Source organism: Nestor notabilis, unplaced genomic scaffold (genome assembly GCF_000696875.1).
Source record: "Nestor notabilis isolate BGI_N333 unplaced genomic scaffold, ASM69687v1 scaffold16172, whole genome shotgun sequence".
Taxonomy (NCBI): domain Eukaryota; kingdom Metazoa; phylum Chordata; class Aves; order Psittaciformes; family Psittacidae; genus Nestor; species Nestor notabilis.
In genome coordinates, this window is record NW_009917117.1 from 1,982 (window position 1) to 21,522 (window position 19,541).

General features: G+C 40.1%; 1 protein-coding gene across 1 annotated transcript; it reads right to left on the reverse strand.

The window, feature by feature from the left end:
* Positions 1-4,337: 4,337 nt before the first annotated feature.
* Positions 4,338-19,103, reverse strand: SLC35A3 (solute carrier family 35 (UDP-N-acetylglucosamine (UDP-GlcNAc) transporter), member A3). Its single transcript, XM_010024943.1, has 8 exons — positions 19,064-19,103; positions 12,314-12,514; positions 11,305-11,459; positions 11,101-11,223; positions 9,816-9,987; positions 7,676-7,794; positions 7,035-7,168; positions 4,338-4,806 (listed from the first exon to the last, which is right to left on the reverse strand). The coding sequence occupies exons 1-8, from the start codon at positions 19,101-19,103 to the stop codon at positions 4,716-4,718; spliced, it is 1,035 nt and encodes a 344-aa protein (XP_010023245.1). The 3' UTR covers positions 4,338-4,715.
* Between the last annotated feature and the right edge of the window lie 438 nt (positions 19,104-19,541).

Genomic DNA, 19,541 nt, shown 5'->3' on the forward strand with positions numbered 1-19,541 from the left:
AACCTATTTCCAATCTGCCTGGGAACATCATGTATTAGAACTGTATTCACGAATATCAACATATATAAAATCCTAGGACTACCTTAAAAATTGCTACAGTGTTTGAATATATTATTTATATTTGGGCTCATATATGTAAAATTAAATTTGAAATATATTGACAATAAACCCAAGCTTTTAAAAAGCTAAAAAAGTGTTAACTCGTGACAGCAAATGTAGACATATGCTTGGCACAGGAGCAATTCCAGCTGAGCTGGACACTGCCAATGGAATGGATGTGGCTAATTTACAGTCAGAACAGTGATGGATGGTTGAAGGCAAGAATTAAACATGTCATGTCTACTCTTGGATGTAAACGTGCAGCAGACATTCAAGAATGAGCACTGAATCACACCTCAGGACAGAGCTGTGTTGCTTCTAGAAAGAGTTCTAAATTCAACTGAAGAGAAGCTGGATTAATGGTAACTTCCACTTATTTTGTTGCATTTCTCCCTGCATTTTTTTCTGTAAAAATACCTTAATTCTAGGTATCTAAAAACATATAAAGAGCTTACCTGGAAAGAGCAGAACTCTTTAATAACTTCCTGTGGAAAATAATCAGCATTATCAACAGAACGATGAACACAAAGGCAAGGAAACACTTCTTGGACTTCCTTACAAGAACTGAGCACCAGAGGTAATGATACACTACCACATAATATATGGTGTAATACCATGTTACAGGTAAACATTACCTTTCTAATACATCCAAAAACCTGTCGTGTTTTTTAGTATCTCGTTCTTACAAAGCGTGGATTTCTGAGAAGAAAACAGTGAATGATCTCCCTCATTCACAATATCCAGCAAGAAAAACTGTCACAGGAGGAAAATGAGCAACAACTTTAAATTTGGAAAGTGACGGTAGCTTAAATACAACAGAACACGAGTGGCTGGTAAGGAAATACATTAAAATACGAAAGTTACTGACAACAAAATCCAGAGGGAAAGCAAGGTTTCATTTATCAATTTTAAAACAATTCAACATAATCCATTACAGTCTTTCGAATTACAGCCACAAAAATAAGTTAGGAACAGAAAACGGGTACATACTTCCAGAAATCAGAGGAGACTGTGTGAGTAACTGAAATGCAAGCACGTGCTACCAAAATATATTTCTGAGGAAAAATAGAACAATAGTTTAGAAAAGTTACAGTAAACCCCCCAAGGTGTTATCTTGTAGAAGCCGGATCTAGAACATTAATCTACCCCTTGTTAAGCAAACAGAAAGGGAAGTTTCTTGTAGTTTCTCTAAAGCAAAGAAGCTGAATAGAACTATAAAATTATCTGAATTCTGTAAGAAAAAGGATTCCTGGGCACTTGTGGATAGCACAGAAATACAATGTTTAAAGAAAAGTGTGTCTTACTTTATATTACACTCAAGATTTTTCACCATTGAACTGCTGGTTTAATTTACTCTGAAGACAATTCTAAGTTTATCTGACCGCTTATTACGTATCCCAGAGATTCTCAAATAAACCCACCAAATATCCAATTACTCAATAAATACTAGTACTCCCATTATGCAAATCGTAAAGAAAATCACATCCTTCAAGTTATTGCAAATAAATACCTAGCTATAATTTTATAAATATTTAAATAAAATTCTGCCAAGTATAGCTTAGCCCCCTAAATATACAACTAAACTAAGGAATCCGTTGACTAAGAGTCAGAAAAACAGCTCAGAAAAGGAGGTTTGTTTTTGGAACGTTAGATTCCTACAGATTGCTCTTAGGGCAAACTCAAAGCACACTACCCCCCCTACTTCCCGATGCTCTGTGCTAGCTACGCTTCTTTGGTTAGTTACGAGCTATAGACTGAAAGTTTTAAGATACAAAGGTATCTCAAAGAGAAAATGTGCATATGCTCACAGATTGCAAAGGTCACAGAAATCCCTGATCCCTCCTCAAAGCTTTTCTGTTCTCAAGAAACATACACTGTCTCCTCCCTTTGTCTAGAATAATGCTTTTCAACCTGGAGGGCCTCAGACAAGAATCTTAGGCTGGAAAGGGCTAAGGAAAGACAGCTGAAAATGCAGATTCCTATTTCCTTTATGGCCACAAGTGTATGAAGAGAGCTACTGAAGAACTTCATGGAACTGCCAGTTGAAAGCGCAGAAGAGTCACCGATCGATGGACAGGAGTTGCTGTTCCTTAGTGCAGCAGATAGAGTGTTTTCCAAAGCTGGAGGACATCCTATTCAAAAGCAAAGAGCACGTAGTCCTATTCTTTCCTTTCAACTGTTCCTTACTGACAAATACTGACAGGTTCACCAGAAATATTCAACCTGGGTTATGCTCCAGCAATGTGATGATTATGTGGCCTACTTGGTCCCTTCCTGTACACCCAGCTTTCAAGTGTTCTCAACCTGCTGCTTATGGTTCTGGAGGAAATTCCTCGGGGAAGTAACCAACTCTATGACCTCACCTGAACGTTTCCACTGCTGTGATTCATGCAATTTAAAGTATCATCATGTAAGCCAAGCTCCAATTCAGATATTACTACCAACTTACTCTGCACTTCCCATTCTACGCAAGCAGTGCTGTGAGCCACTGCTCTGTGCTGTTCTTACTTCACGTTGCATTTTAGTGGCAAAATGACTACATTTAGTTTTTGAAAGGGTTTGTCCCATTAAGGGTTATAGGTGAAAGGCTGAAGATTAACATAGCATGCCAAGTTAGGGTAATACAAGATAGTTTTGACTACCAATTCGACTGCAGGTCTGGCATGCTGGGTCAGATTCACAGTTCACAAAGCTTAGCAAGCCCTTGACTCTGAAATGTCTTTAATGTCTTGCTCTGATATGCTAAACAACCAAAAAGCTGATAATCCACGTCACTGCCAACAGAAGGAAAACACTATTTTCACTTGGCTGATGTAAGTGGAATTTCTGCTTTCCCATTTACAGTACTTCATTAAAAAATCTCAGAGCCCTCTTCCAGACTCTCCTTGTCAATCCACCACTGAAGTGTGGACAAGAGGATGAGACGCTTTGATTAACATTTTAAAACATCTCTCTCTTCACGTGTGCATTAGCACAGGACAGAAGCCAGAAAGAGCATTAGAGGGAAATGAAGGAAATCGTACATTTGTGCCACTTGCCATTCTACAGGTAAGGGACTACGGATGGGGTTTGTATAAATGTGTATCTTTACAAGTGTTACGTGTGGGTAAGAAGTCTCTCTACATAAATATCCATTGTGAATAGGCCTCCTGAAAAAAAGCGCTTTTTAAGACACCTTTTTTTGTTTATTAGTTCCCTCATTTTTCACTTTCTTTTGTGTATGTTTCTGGTTATATGGAAATACTTCAACAAGTGACGTGTTTGTAACAGTCTCATTGATCTAAGTTCTGACTGCTTCTAGGTTTCCTTACGAAGTTTGGTTTTGGTTTAAAACAGAAGAACAGCATGCTTTTATATTTACCTATTGCACAGTTAATTACTTTTGCATTATGTTTCCTATTAAAGTAATTCCACTACTAAACTGAATAGCTCCAGAGAACCCATTTTGCTCTCATGTTGGACTCCCAGAACAAAATGATAACAATAAAAAAAATAATCTCTAATTAAGCCACTACATAGAAATGTACTGAAAAAGCCTTGGAGAGGTCATGAGTAAACACCACTTGTTTAAAAAACACCTCTGTAAAAGTACAGTACAGTAAACAGATGATAGACCAGAATAGCTCCAGATGGAGCTGTTACAGACAACAATAACGCATTCAGAATGTTTCTTGTGGGCTTTCTGTTTTAAATGGTGGTTAAAAATCCCCCGAGGATATTGAAAGCATAAAATCTACTTTAAAGGTTCTACGGAGAAGTTGATTTATGATCAATAAAAAGAAGGAGCATTACCTCTGAGCAAGCACTCTGTCAGTACCAGGTTAGTGCAGGAACCTCCCGCCTGTGTTCACAGAGCAGGGTTTTCCCATCTGGTGGAACACTAGAGGCTATCCAGATGATGGCTGGAGTACCCACAGAGATTTCCGGCTTTCACTCTGAATGTCTTCCTTTGAATGTTAACATTCTTACAAGAGTTTTATATAAGCAACAGAATTATATTATTATAATTTAATAACACGTTTCTGTTATTAAATCAGCCTTCTAAAAATATAAAAATATTTGATCTTACGAAAGTGTCTTTCGATCGGACTGCAATCGTCACAGTTTTAATGGGAACACCTAATTAGAGCCATCACTTCAGAACTACGATGTGTATTCATCTGATCTCACGCAACTAGACAAACAGTTAAACCCCATGTTTACTACGATTAAATACAGTCAAATTGCAGACCCGGACAATCTGACAACGTTGTCGTGTGCTCTTTCAGAGTGCATAGGACGGATTTCTGCAGCAGTCAGTACAGTAATTCTCTTGACGCAATCCCAGTCCGAGCTGTAAACATTCCTAATTGCAGTTTCTTGGAAACTTTTTGTTCAAGTTTTTATGAGCAAGTTGCACTGGAAAATCCCCTGCCTTTTTCTTTTTCCTCTCGTCCGTTACAGACAGTATCATCACCTTCAACCCCTCTGGCTGTTCAAAACTACTCATAAGCATTTCGTCAATAGCTTCAGGGTAGGAATCCTCTCCTTGCAGTGCACAATGACACTTTCCACATGCCATTGTTAGCAAGGCCCCCAGTGCATGATCTCGAGAAGCAGGTTGATGAGGAAGTGTGCTATGCCTTAATGGGATTTCCTGCAGGTTTGGGATCATAACCGTATAGGAAAGTAGCTGCTATTACAAGAACAGCTCCAAAGAAAAAGACACTGGACAGAATAAGGATAGGGAAAAAAAACCCCAAAAAAGATAAAGTTAGCTTGTTTCAGTTGATGCAACTTCATTTATGTGTTACAATCAAAGAAAGGACATTGTGAGAACACAGAGGATAAGTTGTATTTGTCCAATTTATAAAGAACAAACCAATCTGCATATATTTGTTATAGAAGGATTCAGAGAGACGTTGAAATAAGACATTTAGATCCACAAAGTAAAGTACCACTCTAGTGACATTCTGAACGTTACCAATACAGTTTCATGAAACCACTGTCAAAAGTAATCAGACCAATCTTTTCTTCCCTTTCTTTTGCCTAAAGCTCTGTGCAAAACGCAAGCAGAAGCTGAAGAAGTACAACCCTGCATCTCCTAACATCTTACACATAGCATGTTGCTGGAGTCGTGTTTGCTTTGAAGTCCAAAGCTGATGTCAAAACAAATCACTGCGGCCCAAGAAGCAGTTTGCAAGTCAGTATAATCTAATTTTTGGCAGAGGCATCAAGATTTATGTAAGGAGAAGATAATAAAGGCATCTTTTGTATTGTGACACATAGGCCTTTTGGGTTGTTTTGATAGTTACAAGTCTGAAACAAAATACCCAAAGCCAACAGACAATCAGTACACATGTTAGAAAAGAGCGTTGTCACAAAGACATGACAGTGTTGACAATTTGAGCTTCTGAACCAAACGCTGTAAAAACTATGGCACATGACTTGATAATCCTTGAGAGAATACAGTCAGCCTGTTTCTGGACACGATCCACTGCAACACATCCAAGCACTTCAGCACTTTCCATCTATTATCCCGATCAAAGACGTTTGTTGAAGCCCAAACAATTACGCAGTTTCAGTTCAACTAAATTCAGTTGGCATAAGCAAGGTACTAAAGATTAAGTTTGATTAACTCAACTTAAGTGAGTTTTATTAAATGAGATGGCTTCAAGTTCTACGTGCTGCTAGCTGGCTTCACCTCATTTAATTATTTACCACTGTGGCCATTTTCACCGTGTTTGCAGAAGTTGGCAAGTTACTGATTATTTTCCATTTGAGCACACAGAAATACCTAAACCACTTTCTACATTTGTTTGAATAGGGCAAGTGTAGGCTGCTTGTAACTGAAATTCAACGTCTTCCACTTTTTAAGCCTAAATAGTTGTTCTACTTCCTTTTTTGAACGTTTATGTAAAGTCTTGCTAATACTGCAAATGCTTTTCGATAAGATGTTTTTTTGTATCAGATAAAGTTGTGAATATTATTCAAAATATTTTTACACTATGAGTATGTGTAACATGTGAGGAGCGTAGGTCAACTATAAGCAAACTATGAATATTAGTTGGAATAGAGAAAGAAGGTTGGAATATTACTTCTGCACTCCATATATTAACATGCACTGCCAAGACAAACACTACTGTGGAACCCAGCCATGTACAAAACCTGCAGAGCACAGAGCTACTAAAATCTGACTCACACAACATCTGGACACAGTGTATTGGGCCTAGAAGCCTACAGCAACCATTTTCCTTTCTTGTTTGGTCAAGTTGTTTTCACTAATAAATATTGGATTCTTTTACTAATAAATATGGGATTCTTTATGGATTTTTTTTTTTACTTGTCTTTAGGGGAAAAATCAAATAAAACCTCTGCCTTTGGCTTTTAAGTGTCCCTGAGCAACTAACTGCTGTAGTGTAACTTCCATGTGTGTATGCAAAGAGACATGTACGTGGAGAGCAAAGTAGGAGCTGAACACACTGAGGGAGGTCAGGTAGGGAGGAAAAGGAGAGAAAAGGACAGAGCTTGCCACAGTGGCTTGTCAAGAGGCAAGAACTGAGCACCAGTTATTCCTGACCTGTGGGGGGCTCTATCTTACAGGAGATTTAACCTTGCCTACTAAGTATTACGTATGGTACGTTACGAAACTCAGCTTTTATGTGCAAGTCGTATATAAGGTGTAAGAGGGTGCTCAGGCATTGGAACAGGCTGCCCAGGGCAGTGCTGGAGTCAGTGCCCCTGCCGAGTGTTCACACACCGGGTAGACGAGGCCCCCAGGGACATGGTCAGTGCTGGGAACTCGATCTTAAAGGTCTTTTCCAACCTGGCTGATTCTATGATTCTATAAACATTCTAGAAACGTGGCTCAAACTGGTTCTTTTACTTATTTTTGCAGTTATAGCATTAAGTTTTTTACCTTATTTTTTTCAGCATACATGGAAAAGAATTCTTACCTTGTAGGGACAAAATCTTGCAGCCAGAAATAGGAAATCAATGTTGACAGAATAATAGAGAGAGAAGTTGCAAATCCCTTTAAAATGTTGTCTGCATATTTTATAACAGCAGCAATCACCAGCCCTCCAAGTGCCTGGAAAAAACAGTAATGTTTGGATTTGCAACCTGAGAATTCAACTCACAGCATCTGTTTTAACAACATGCATTTACTTTAGGAACGGGTTTTGTCTAGGTTTAGGAGCACTACATTTATGTTATGGATATGGGTTGTTAAAGAAAAACATTGGAGGAGTTCTTTCCCCAGTAAAGAAACTGTTGATCGTGTTACCATCATTAAATCAGTGGAAGTGCTTGTACTCTGCACTTTTAGCCACGGGAGGAAGGGCTTTTTTATATCATTTCTATTAAACATTGCAAAAGAAATGAAGTTTACATGCTTTGATGTTGCACAATACTTAGTAATGCACTTGCTATATATTTGCAAGGTTTTTATTTAGAGGTTTATTCGAATAGTGATAGAGCAGACTTTCGGCTATAGAATTCTCAGTAGCTTCAATGACACCCACTAGTTTCCCCAGTCATTTACAGGAGAGTAAATCCCAAGTGCCTCCACAGAAACATGTGATACAAGGTATCTCACCTGTAGAACAACAACTACCCAAGTAAGTTTATTGTATCCTTGAAAAAATCCATTCTTTGACAGTTGTTCTCCATCATAAATGTATACACCCATCAGTCCAAATATGCTACCAAAAAATCCTGAAAGTACAAGATTGATTTAAAAGCTTCAGGTGAAAAACATGCAAACAGGTTCCTTGTCCTCAAGGACTGCTCACGTAGTTCTGATTTTAAAACAGGACTGCCCCTTGTGATACCATCACGTTCAAATGCAACCAGGGTTCAGACAGATATTCTCATTTATGGGGTGATTTTTGTTTATGGCATATAGCAAAATTCACTTAAACTAAGTTCAGTTTTCCTGAAAGGAGTCCTGACTGAAGGCTGAGGTCACACTATAACCTATGAGCAAAACAGGGAACACATTCACTGACACAGCAAGAGCAGGAATTAAAGAGTTTCGCAATTCGGACAAGGATCTTGGAAGTGGGATTCTTCTGATGAAGTCTCAACGGTCTCAAACACAGTGAACGGTCACTAGCAGAGACTTAATGTCAAAGGAAGAGATAGAGATGACATTAAAAAGTGTTTGATATGGTGAGTATAGTGTTCCTCTAATCGCCTGGGAAACTCTTCCTAACCCCCTTGGGCATGGAAGTAACACGCACCCCTCCTCTGTGACTGATGCAGGCTCTAGTCCTGAGCAGGAAAGGGGGAGCAGTTTTTCCACTCCTTTTCTATGGAAAGCTGGCCTCTGCTCTCACCACTTTTCTTTCTGACAGACACTGAACAACATAAAACCTTGTGTGTAACAAGAATTATTTTTGTAGGCAGAATTAAAACCTTAGATTTCATTCAGATTAAACCAATTGTTTCTGTTTTCCAATCGATCCGCTAAAATAAATAAATAATCAACTATTCCTCCCTCCCTGACCTGAGCCTGGGATGCATCAAAACCTGCATCTTCCAACATTTATTCAAATATATTTTTCATTGTTTTCTACAGTTCTAATAATTCTCTGTGGATATGAAAGTGAAAACCACGTTGGACATATGGGTTTTGTTGTTTGTGCTTGAAGAAGAGCTCTGTTTCAAAGCTCTTGCTTACAACTGACTTGCTCCTGGATGATACGACGTCTTAAGTGGGCAACTCACTACCGTGCACTTGCACAAGGGCTACACCGACGTGTATGGAAATGGTGATTTCATGTTTTAAAGATTTTCTAAAAGCTATGGAAGATGACAGCCTTAATTCCTGAACTGAAAACAATCTTCATAAGGAACATACTCCGCTGAATTTTGTCTGGAGGCAAATTAAGCTCACTGACAAAACAGAATTAGAAATCAGGTGACTTGGTTCTCACTGTTAGCACAGGCTTCATTTTCACAGTCCTAGTTACTCATCACCTTCAGTAGTTCATGTTCAGATGCAGTCTCTCCTGATCTCACGTTTTTCACAAAGCAACTACTAGAACATTCAATATATGACCAGGCCAACTGGTCATCAAACCAATGAACTCACTTGTTTTCATACACACTTCTGTGCACTGCAGAAAAATCTGAAGAATATTTGAGGAAAGAATTGATTTTTTTGCAATTATGACTGTTTAATTGGAAATTGTTTCAGATACCTGCGTTGCTGCCCACCAAAGCACTTTTAGCTTTCCTTGGCAATGGATTTTACATTGTAGCTCCACCCAAAGCACCAAATCTTCCCTTAAATCCTGGACCAAGCCCCAGCTACTCACCCTTCTTTGCCTCCAGAATTCCCTAACGTAACCTTTCCTGATGTATTCCCTACCCCCTACCTACAATAAATACTCGCAGATAGCAACTAGAGGTTTTGAGCCCCTTCTCTACCCTCAATTTGCAAATCACTGTGGGCATGTAAAACTATTAAGATACAATCAAAATGCAGTTCTGTGTTTCTAGCTGAAACCATTTGTAATTAAAACACAGCACCAGGAAAAGAAAAGGGAAAAGATATTGCTGATATTCAGACATTTTTGACTATACCAGTGTCTGACCAACTGTAACTACAAAAAACTACCCCATCTCCTGGTTCTGTGGTAGATTCTGCCAGACTCAGTACTACGTATTGCACCTTTATCTTAATTCTGCAGCATGCAGCACCTGGAAGAGACGACCCGCAGCAAACTTACCAAGCTGAATGTTCCTGATCCACACAGACTGCTTGGTTTCCTTTAAGATCTTCTCAAAATAAACGCCAGCAAACCCACTGGAAAAGCAAGCTATGAGAACTGCCATCAGGCCCACAAACTGAGATCCTGCCGAGTGCTCCGTAGCGGCTGGCGCTTGAGAGTCTGAAGGCCACTGGGTGTAAAAACAGTTACACGAAAGTCACTGGGAAAATCAAGTCAGGAGCACCTCTAAAATGCAAGTTTGTTTTCTAGCAACTAAATACAATCCCACGCTCGCAAAGGTTTGTGCTTTCACCATAAATACCTAGAAAAGACTGCAAAGCCACCAGTTTTCTTTCTGCCTGTTTGTGAGGAGTAAAACGGTGCCTGACCTGGGAGAATACCCATCAGTTCAAACAGGGCCAGGATTTATGTGCTATAAGGCAGAACTGTTTCTCAATCCCAGCATGACTGGTGATGGGTCATTCACAGTCACCAACTTCTGCAACCCACCCGTTACCTTACAAATATAAGCACAGGTAGAAAAGCACGTACAAGCTGCCTTCAAGGTGGGACCAGTTGTCTTTTGCATGTGCCCCTCTTCAGTGATTATGCAGATGACTAAACCTGAAATTTCTGAAGCTAAATCCTGCAATATATCTGCTGCTAACAGAATAAAATGCAATGCCATAGAAAAAATCATTCTGAAGTCTGCTAATTACTATCAGAATGTTTTATGCTCGTTTTTAATTATTAAATTTGAAAAGTCTCTCAAATGTAATCCTCAGATTCTTTAAATCCTTAATTAAAAAAAATAATCTATGATATGCTAAAAATTCTTAGAAATCCTTAGAATTTAGTCTCTTATTCCATGATCCTGCCCTCTAAAAACTACAACCTCTTGTACCTGCACTCTTGAGAGCAGAGGCCAAGTCTGCCTCTTGAAAAAGTTCCAGCAAATTTATGCTGAAACCACCTCACACTGTGAGCAGCAGCAGATCAGTGAGTCCCTCATGTCTGAAGAAGTGTGCTAATAAATACTGCTATCAATCATTGCTATTTGCAGCTTGCTCCAGAGCTCCTGTCACATTCTACAGCAGAGCACTGTGACACAAGAGGTGTTATCTTCTGTCTTTGAACCATTTCTGGTGTCCTCTAGCCCTGGCCAGTAGTGATTCGTAGCTCCTGACCATACTCTGGTGCTCATGTGAAGCTGGTGGAATGAGAAAGCTGTAGAATAAACACAGAAATCCACGTTCCTTGAATAAACACATTAAACAAACTCAAACTACCTGTTAATACTTACCTGAACAAATGCCACTCCTGTCATCAATATTACCAATGAAAGCCACTGGTATACACCTAACTTCTTGCTCAACATGGACACAGAAAACAATGCTGTGGTAAGAATTTTCAGTTGATACGTAACCTAGAAGAACCCAGAAACAGTCACTACTGCATAATTCAGGGATGGATTTGAAACGTACACAGAGATCCGAAGGTACAGTACCTGGTATGTGGCTGCGTCCAGGTTCGACAGTGCTACGTACAGCAAGTTATTCTGAAGAGTGTAAATTCCTGAAGGAATAGCAAGTTTAAGGGTTTCCATGGGTTTATTAAGGATTTCATCATGTAGCACTCTGTTCAGAGTCCGTACATTGCACTCTACCCAAAGAAACAAGAGAAGATATACATATATAAATGTTCTGCTTTTAGAGACTGTTGCCTCTTTAAAGCTATCACTGCTATCAAGACCTCAAAATACTATGTTTGTTTAACTTCCATGAGACTCAGATATAGGTAAGAGGAAAAGGCTGCAAGGTGACTTCCAGGAATATCACAACTAGCACAATTATTCAGAAGAATTTAAGTACAACTTATCGAAACCATGTCAATATTTCAAGATAATGTCATCTAAAAAGTGCACTTTTAGAAGCCAAGCCATCAATATTTATGAATATACAATGATATTTTTAAGCTGTTGAAAATCAAATATATATGTCAAGGAACCAGATAAATTCAGTCTAGAATGTACAAAATAAGAACTAGAGTAAATCTGAATATACTTTTTTCAAGCTTACACCTGCATTTCTTCCCGTAATAATGAAATTGCTTCCTCCCTTCTGCATCTCCTGTTTGTTTTGGGCTTTTTTTTCTATCATTCGTGCTTTGGACACCTTAAAGCTTTTCATTTTACATCTGAATTTCTTCAAGTGCCTGAGCAAACACAGCTGCTCAGCTGCTGCTTTTCTACTACTAGCTTTAACCTGTTAGTAGAAAATTTATTCTTCAACTCCTCAGTATCCACATTCTTTAACGTTAACTCTTGTGAGCAAACAGACAGTATCTTTTACCCTGTGTTGAAGAATGAGGTATGATCAGTGTCACTCCAAGACTATTTCTAACACGAGAAGGGAAATGCTGTGTTTCACGCCTGTACTCACATGGCTGCTCTGCAGTTGCCACTACAATACAGCATATTGATAGGAAAACTACTTGGTGCAAAATTTGACACATACTGCTGTCTTTGTAGACCAAGAGAACACAGGCCAAAATCTTCAGAAGTTCAGCAATAACTACTGCAGTGGAGGACAAGTAACGAGGTCCTTCTTCTTTCAGCGTCCGAGAATAACGCATGGTCAAGACTAAACTCGTGGTCTGGAAAACCAGGATGCCCAAGGAAAGGTACTTTAAATTGGCAGACATTTCTTGGCTTCTTTCTGCCTGAAACAGAAAAAAAACCCAAACGCAGGCTTAAAAGGTCATATTGCAGGTAGAGGTTTCCCTTGGGAACTGGCATATTAAAAGAAGTTATCCAGGGAGCTCGGCCAGATGAAAACAACAAACCTAATTTGGTATTTTAAAAAGGAAAAGGACACGAACAGTTTAAAAATGTTTTCCAAATGCAAGATTACACATGGGGAAGCATATCAGTATTAGGAGAAGTGAGAACTAATAGAGAACTGCAATATGGCTTAGCTGTAGTAACAATAAAGTAAAATAAGGACTAATAACTGGTAATTAGCTTTCCAACATCCGGTTTCACTAAAGAAACTCCAAGGTAAATCAGTGCTGGATTTCTCTATGCAGGTGAAGGCTCAGAAGGTACTTCCAAAGTGAAGGAGCTGTGGCACTGCAGAATGCCCAGCACGCCTCCTGCAGTGAGCTATTCCCACAATTAGATCTTCTCACCCTTGCACCAGGTTGCAGTCTCTGCCTTGCCAGATGACACAGTGCCAGCACAACACAGGCTGAGGGCTGGGCTGCCTTACAGGAAAATGAGGTATGCCTGATGCTGAAGGAGAAGGAGAGTTGTGGGAAAGCAGGATTAGAAAGGAACATGTGGGATGGAGAAGCTGCAAGGAGACAGCACCAAACCTGTCCAGCTGGTTATCCTGCTCAATGGGTTCAATACAGATGACTGGTGATTGCACCTACTTTCTCACACTGCACCAACCACCACAAACTTTACATTAGGAAAGCTTTGTCATCCTCACCTCCAACCATGGACTTTCACCACGCTGACGTGGTTTCCTTTGCCCTTTGTCACCAACTGAAGTATTAACTGAGTGCAGAAGACTAACACAGAAAGCAATGCTCACTCGGTGAGCACGGTACATTACAAGGAGATCAGAAGGATGCAGCACCGCTGCTCAGAACATTATATCATTTTCTGCTGTTCTTCATACTAAGAAGAGTTTCCAGACCACAGAAGTCGATGCTTTCTGTAAAAGATTAACTACTCCTGCCTTCACTGCCCATATATTCAAAAGTGGCACCGTGCTTTATAATGCAAAAGTACAATCAAACCAGTAATTAAAAGTTAATAGAGATGTTTTCAAGTAAAAGAAAAGCAGTAACGAGTCAAGACAATAAATAACAGTTCTGACTTTTGGAAGGCTAGAGATGGCATAAGCAATACTTAATGAATGCCTATGCCAGAGCTGCCCCCCTGCATGTTTTACACCTACAGGCACACAAGTTTTGACTCGTTATCTAGTTTCGTAGCACTGTTAAGGATGTGCTGGTACCTCTAAATATCTGCAGCTGAAACGGGAGCCGTTCCTTGCTCGACTGCATTTCTCTAGCTCAAGATGCATTTCGTAACAGTCTTCATTGCTATGAGATCTGGAGAGCTGTGCTGTTCAAGTATTTCTGACTTGCCTCTATCTTGTCTCTAATCTATAGATTTTCTCCAGTCAAGCAGACAAATTAATACCTATATGGCATGGATGCCTAAGAGACACTGCAAACAAATATCAAGTCACCACAGCCACAGAGATAGGAAGCACATTAAAATTGTTTACCTCAAGAATCATATGGCTGTAAAAATACTTCTAAAAGCATCTTGGCCAAGAAAAAGATGCAGAAACTGAGAAGAAATACAAAGGGATTCCTTTAAGGAATCTTAATAGGAATCCTTAATAAGGAATCTCTAGCGTGAGGTGTCCCTGCCCATGACAGGCGGTTGGAACTGGATGATCTTAAGGTCCTTTCTAACCCAAACCACTCTAATAGAAGCTAACTTGTGTATGAACTATGATCTCAGTTAGCTCACTGAAGAAAGAAGACACAACTGCACTGGACAACTTAAATCAGACAGGAATGTAAAGCACGAAGGAGAAGAAAGCTGCAGGCAGCATTCAAGATTTGCTAACTCTTCCCACAGGTTCTGGTGGAATAACCCTCTACATGAGGATGTTACCTGTGGAATTATGCATCCCCATCAACAAAACGGAGAAGATCAGTTAGTCAAAGAGGAACAGGTTTGCTATAGCTGAGAAAAAGGAGGAGAATGAGCAGAACAGGTCCCCTGAAGGGATGAAGAGGGGACATGCAAGGTCAGAGATCAGACTCTCCAGAGAAACCGAGCATAGAGCTGAGACTCTCCAGCAGCACAGAGAAGACAGAGGGAGAAAAAGGGAAAAAACCCAAAATCCACTGAGAGAAAATACAGAACTGAACTTCATCAGGTCTGCCCATGCTGCTGGAGAAAACTAACTGCAAAATGCACATTTACATGACACCACTTGCACAAAATCTCTTCCACCTTTTCCATCTACCTCGCTTTTTGGTACTGAGACCTGACAACCTGGAAACACAACGAGCTGTGGTTAAGATGAACACCACCAGATTTCATCCACGCACACTTACAGATAAGCAAGTTTTTAAACTTCTTGGCTTTCATGTTTCAAACGGCTTCTGAACAAAATACACGTAATGGGAACCCACATCCCTCCTGAGCTGGGACCCGAATTTCTGCCTTCTGTGACAAAGGGTTTTACAAATGTTCCCAATTCTCAGAGATCAGTTCCATAACCTTCAAAACTGGTCACAATCTCACAAAACAACGTTCATGTGAGTTTCTTGCTGAAATAGAACCATCTACTTACTAAGCTGTTTAAAATGGAATTTAAAAGCAAATCACTCAGATCTTGTTTATGAGCAAGTACCAAATCATTCAGCATGAAAACACACTAACTAGGACAACAGTTTAATAAGCCCATCAGCAAAGCCGTGAGGAATACGTACCACGCCAGTATCTTGAACCACCGTCTTGTCTTCAGTAGTAATCATGATAGGAAAGGGAGCATTGCCAGACAATGTGCCTCAAAAAGGTGCCAGTAGCAGGAAACATTTCTTGGCCATAATTCACTAAAGCAGGTTCAGAGTTTCCCAAACTCACACAAAACAGACCAGTGTGCTAGCTGAAATAAGGGTACTACTTAAAAGCTGTCCTATCAGTGGTCAGCAGGGCAGGCTTGTAAAGGCCAAGTGTGTGAAGTTCCTTGCTGTATTTACAAATAGTTGGTTCACTGAAACTTATGTGTGCCAAGGAAACAACCACCCTTTACTTGAGCACACATAATATCTTATCAGCTCTCCTGGTCCCTCTTCCTTTAAGAGAGCTGCGTATGAGTTCATAAAGCTATGTGCAAACAGGGGACTCCCGGATCCAGAAAAGGATCCAAGTACCAAACTTCAAAGGGTTGGACCATCTTTAAATGCATTTCACAGCAGGTTTAGATTTAGAGGTTACTACCAGAGGCGTAATTGCTTTCTTCTAGCCACAAGTTTCTGCTACTCTCACTGCAACAAGCTGTGCATCATATACTAAGTGAACTGTTGTCTTCAGTAACAGCTCACCCTTTGATTGTCTTACAGCAATAATGAACTGAAGGTTCCCAATGTGCTTCCTATACAGAGTTACAATCAGACTTAAGATTTCTTCCTGGGCTTTGGACAGACCACTCAGTACTCTGTTCCAAAACCCAGATTTAGGTTTGTCAATTCAAAGGCAGGAAGTCGAGTGATTGCATTTCCTCAATGACTTTTGAAGTGTATCTTACAGGGAGAGGGGCTGAGTACCTGCAACTCGCAGGCTACAACACAGCCCATCGCATCAGTTAACTCAGTGACTTGGCTTATTATTCTTTTCTTCTAAGTGAAAGTCAGTAAAATGCTTCTTCATAGTTCATCCAGTTATTACCATGTAGACACACCCTACAGCCAGCAACACGGAAGGCAGGGGAAGAGCTGAAAGGCAGGTCCATATGGGAAGTCAACACGTAAGCCAAGTATTTGCAGCCACGTAACGTTCACCTTCAGTACACACGGGTGGATAAAGTGCAAGACTTTCTTAACTTCTGTCTTTTAAAGATGTGATGGTATAAAATTCTGAGCTTCTAGCTGCCAAACAGCTACAGTAAGAGAATTCCGTGCAAAATGAAGGATCAGTTTATGAATTTGTCCTATTCTTGAATTTGCAGGAGGTCTCAAAACCCGAGGGAATTACTTTAGGTATCTAAACCCCTAAAACCAAAAAAAGAGACCTCTAGAAAGAGACATGACTCTTTATTTGAAGTACTTTTTAGGTAAGCCCAGAGCCTAGAGACTGCCTCGAGACATTTTCCACAGATGGAGTTATGCTGCACATCATGGACATCCTTCCACCAAGCATGGCCTAACACCATCTGCAAGAACAAGAGAGCAGGGACCCCTTCGCTGATACAAGCACCCCCATACAAATCCTGATACTAATATGTTAAGATATAATATGTTAAGATAAACTAAGAACAGAACTGTTAAGACTCAACTTTATCAAACATCAAGTATCTAGTTGAATAGCACGTTTTAGGCTCATTGGAATGACATTTTCACACATTGTTTTATAAAGAAAGATGGAAGTTCATCCACACATTATCCGAATTTCATTTCTTTGTGCAGTTCTCCTCCATCAGTTACACTGAGAGTCCCTTCAGTATCCCAAACTGTCCAGTATTCTGCATTATATTTCATTAATTCAGCCTGAACTGCTGAGAAAGCTTTTCTTAGAAGCTGGCTCACTTTTTATTATAATCATTTGATTTAATTTTTTCTTAAATTTAGATTTTAACCCCCCCAAACCTAACTACCATTACGCTTGCAAACTTCACAGTGATGGCATTACATGAGTTACATTTCTTCTAGCCCAGCTGTGAAAGGTTTTCATTGCTGATGATCTTTCACAGTAGAAAGCCAAGTTGCAGAAGCTATTGCTACTGCTTATTCCATTTTAGGATCAACGAGTTTAAGATTGCTTAACCAAACTAAAGGCACTTGCACATTAGTTCTAATGCCAAGTCAAATAGAAGCAGACACCCAACCTCTTACAGCTGCAAAAGGGTAACCTGAAGTGTGCAGCCTCCAGCAAAGCTTTAAGTTTTAACTTTAAGACCAAGTTCTAAGTCTGCGACCTGCTAGAAAATGAACAGTGACAGAGTGTGCCTCACAGAAGGGAAAATAAAGTACACTCCTGCATTCCAGTGCAACGGGTACAGGGACACTTCCTGGCCATTCACTTTGAAACCAAGGCAGCAGATTAAAGAAACAGGATGGTGTTCTCCTATTTCTCAAATGGAACGTGAGCCCTGTGTTGATGCTACACCTCTACAAATATCACAAGCTGGCCACAAAGAGGAAAAGGACAACTGTTAGGTGGAGTAAGAGCTCACAGAACCTGAAGAACCTATTTTTGACTTCCTTCTATGCATTTGCACGTGCATTGCTCTGTCCCTGTGTTGGGTAACACACAAAGAAGGTGCTAGTATCTGTAACAACTACATTCCTCAGAGGAAAGTTCTACTCCATAAGTCTTTCAATTGGACTCAATATTGCCTTCTTTCCACCAAAATTACTATCAGATACAACAAATACATTACGTATAGAAATAAATGGACGGAGGAAACCTCATGAAGTTCAAAAAGCCCAAGTGCAAGGTCCTGGACATGGGCTGGGGCAATTCCCAGTATCAGTGCAGGCTCAGGAATGGATCAAGAACAGCCCTGTGGAGAAGGATGTGGTGGTGGTACTGATGGATGAAGAATCGGACATGAGTGGGCAACGTGTACTTGGAGCCCAGAAAGCCAACCTTATCCTGTGCTCCATCACAGGGAGTGTGGGGCCAGCAGCTTGAGGGAGGTGACTCTGCCCCTCTGCTCTCATGAGCTCCCACACGGAGTACCACATTCAGCTTTGAGGGACCAGCAGAAGACAGACATGGCCCTGTTAAAGCAGGACGTGAGAAGGGCCACAGAAATTAGAGGGATGAAAGCTCTCTTCTGAAGAGCTGGGGTTCAGACTGGAGAAGAAAAGGCTCTGGGGAGACCTTACTTTCAATATATAACGGGAGCTTTTAAGAAAGACAGAGGCTTTTTACCAAGGCCTGCATTGTCAGGACAAGGGGCAATGATTTTAAACTGAAAGAGGGGAGATTTCAACTGGATATAAGGAAGAGAGGTTTTAGGATAAGGTTAGCGAGACCATGGCAGGGAGGTTGGAAGAAGCTGATCTTTAAAGGTCCCATCCAACCCAAAGCATTCTAGGATTCTATGATAAATACCCCAGAGGATGCAAACACTTTTCCAAATCTAGTAAGTGCTGCTGGACTGGGTTATGAACAAGACCTTACAGATACATGAATATTTTAACTGCTAAGTTTGGACTGCTATCATGCAACAACATATTTCTTTCTCTCCCCACCTCTCCCAATATGTGATCTTTCATGTCTATGTATTTATTTTTCCATAAACCATGTTAGAAACATTTCTAATAATCTTAAACCTCCTACTTCTCAGTTTAAAAGATGGCAATGTTTTCAATCTTCCTCATACAACAGAGATTTCTTCTTTGTTCCCTCCCACAACGTGTCTATACTCACCAGCTGCTCCTCCCCAAATACACGGCACTTTTCACCTAGACCCCTGCAAATCACTCCATCATTTCAAAACTTACTTTCCTTTTTCTTTTGCTTTTGTGTTTGTTACTCATTCTTCTTCTTGGATATTGAGCACGCTGTGGAAAAAATAAGCTATGTTTTTCTTAGAGCTTGTCTTCTTCTTCAGAAGCGTTCTTCAACGCAAATCCTCTAGCAAAGTTTCTCCTTACTCTTCTAGCAGAAGCTGAGTAACAAAGATGTTTTCCACACGAAGCTTTCCTTCAGGCAGTATTTCCAATTCCTTCATTTACATTAGAAAAAAATCATAACTGGTGAAAATAATGGAAAACATGATTGCACTCAAGTAGTATCTTCACAACAAGGATAGCAAGCACAACACAGCACATCGCTGGTGGACCTTGCTCCTGCAACGTCATCTAGAACCTATCTAGGCACTGCTATCTGGTACCCTATCTTGGTGTGCTCGTTTTAGGTGGGGCGGTTTTCTTCATGGTAGCTGGTATGGGGCAGTGGTTTGGATTTGTGCTGCA

Bases quoted from the DNA above. Each gene is read 5' to 3' on its own strand.
- SLC35A3 (XM_010024943.1), bottom strand. From the start codon at position 19,103: ATGAGTAACAAACACAAAAGCAAAAGAAAAAGGAAAGTAA. The intron at 12,515-19,063 runs GTTTTGAAATGA...TGTTTCAGGCAG, and splicing joins CAAAAGAAAAAGGAAAGTAA to AAAGAAGCCAAGAAATGTCT. The intron at 9,988-11,100 runs GTAAGTATTAAC...TTTTACACCCAG, and splicing joins CAGGAGTGGCATTTGTTCAG to TGGCCTTCAGACTCTCAAGC.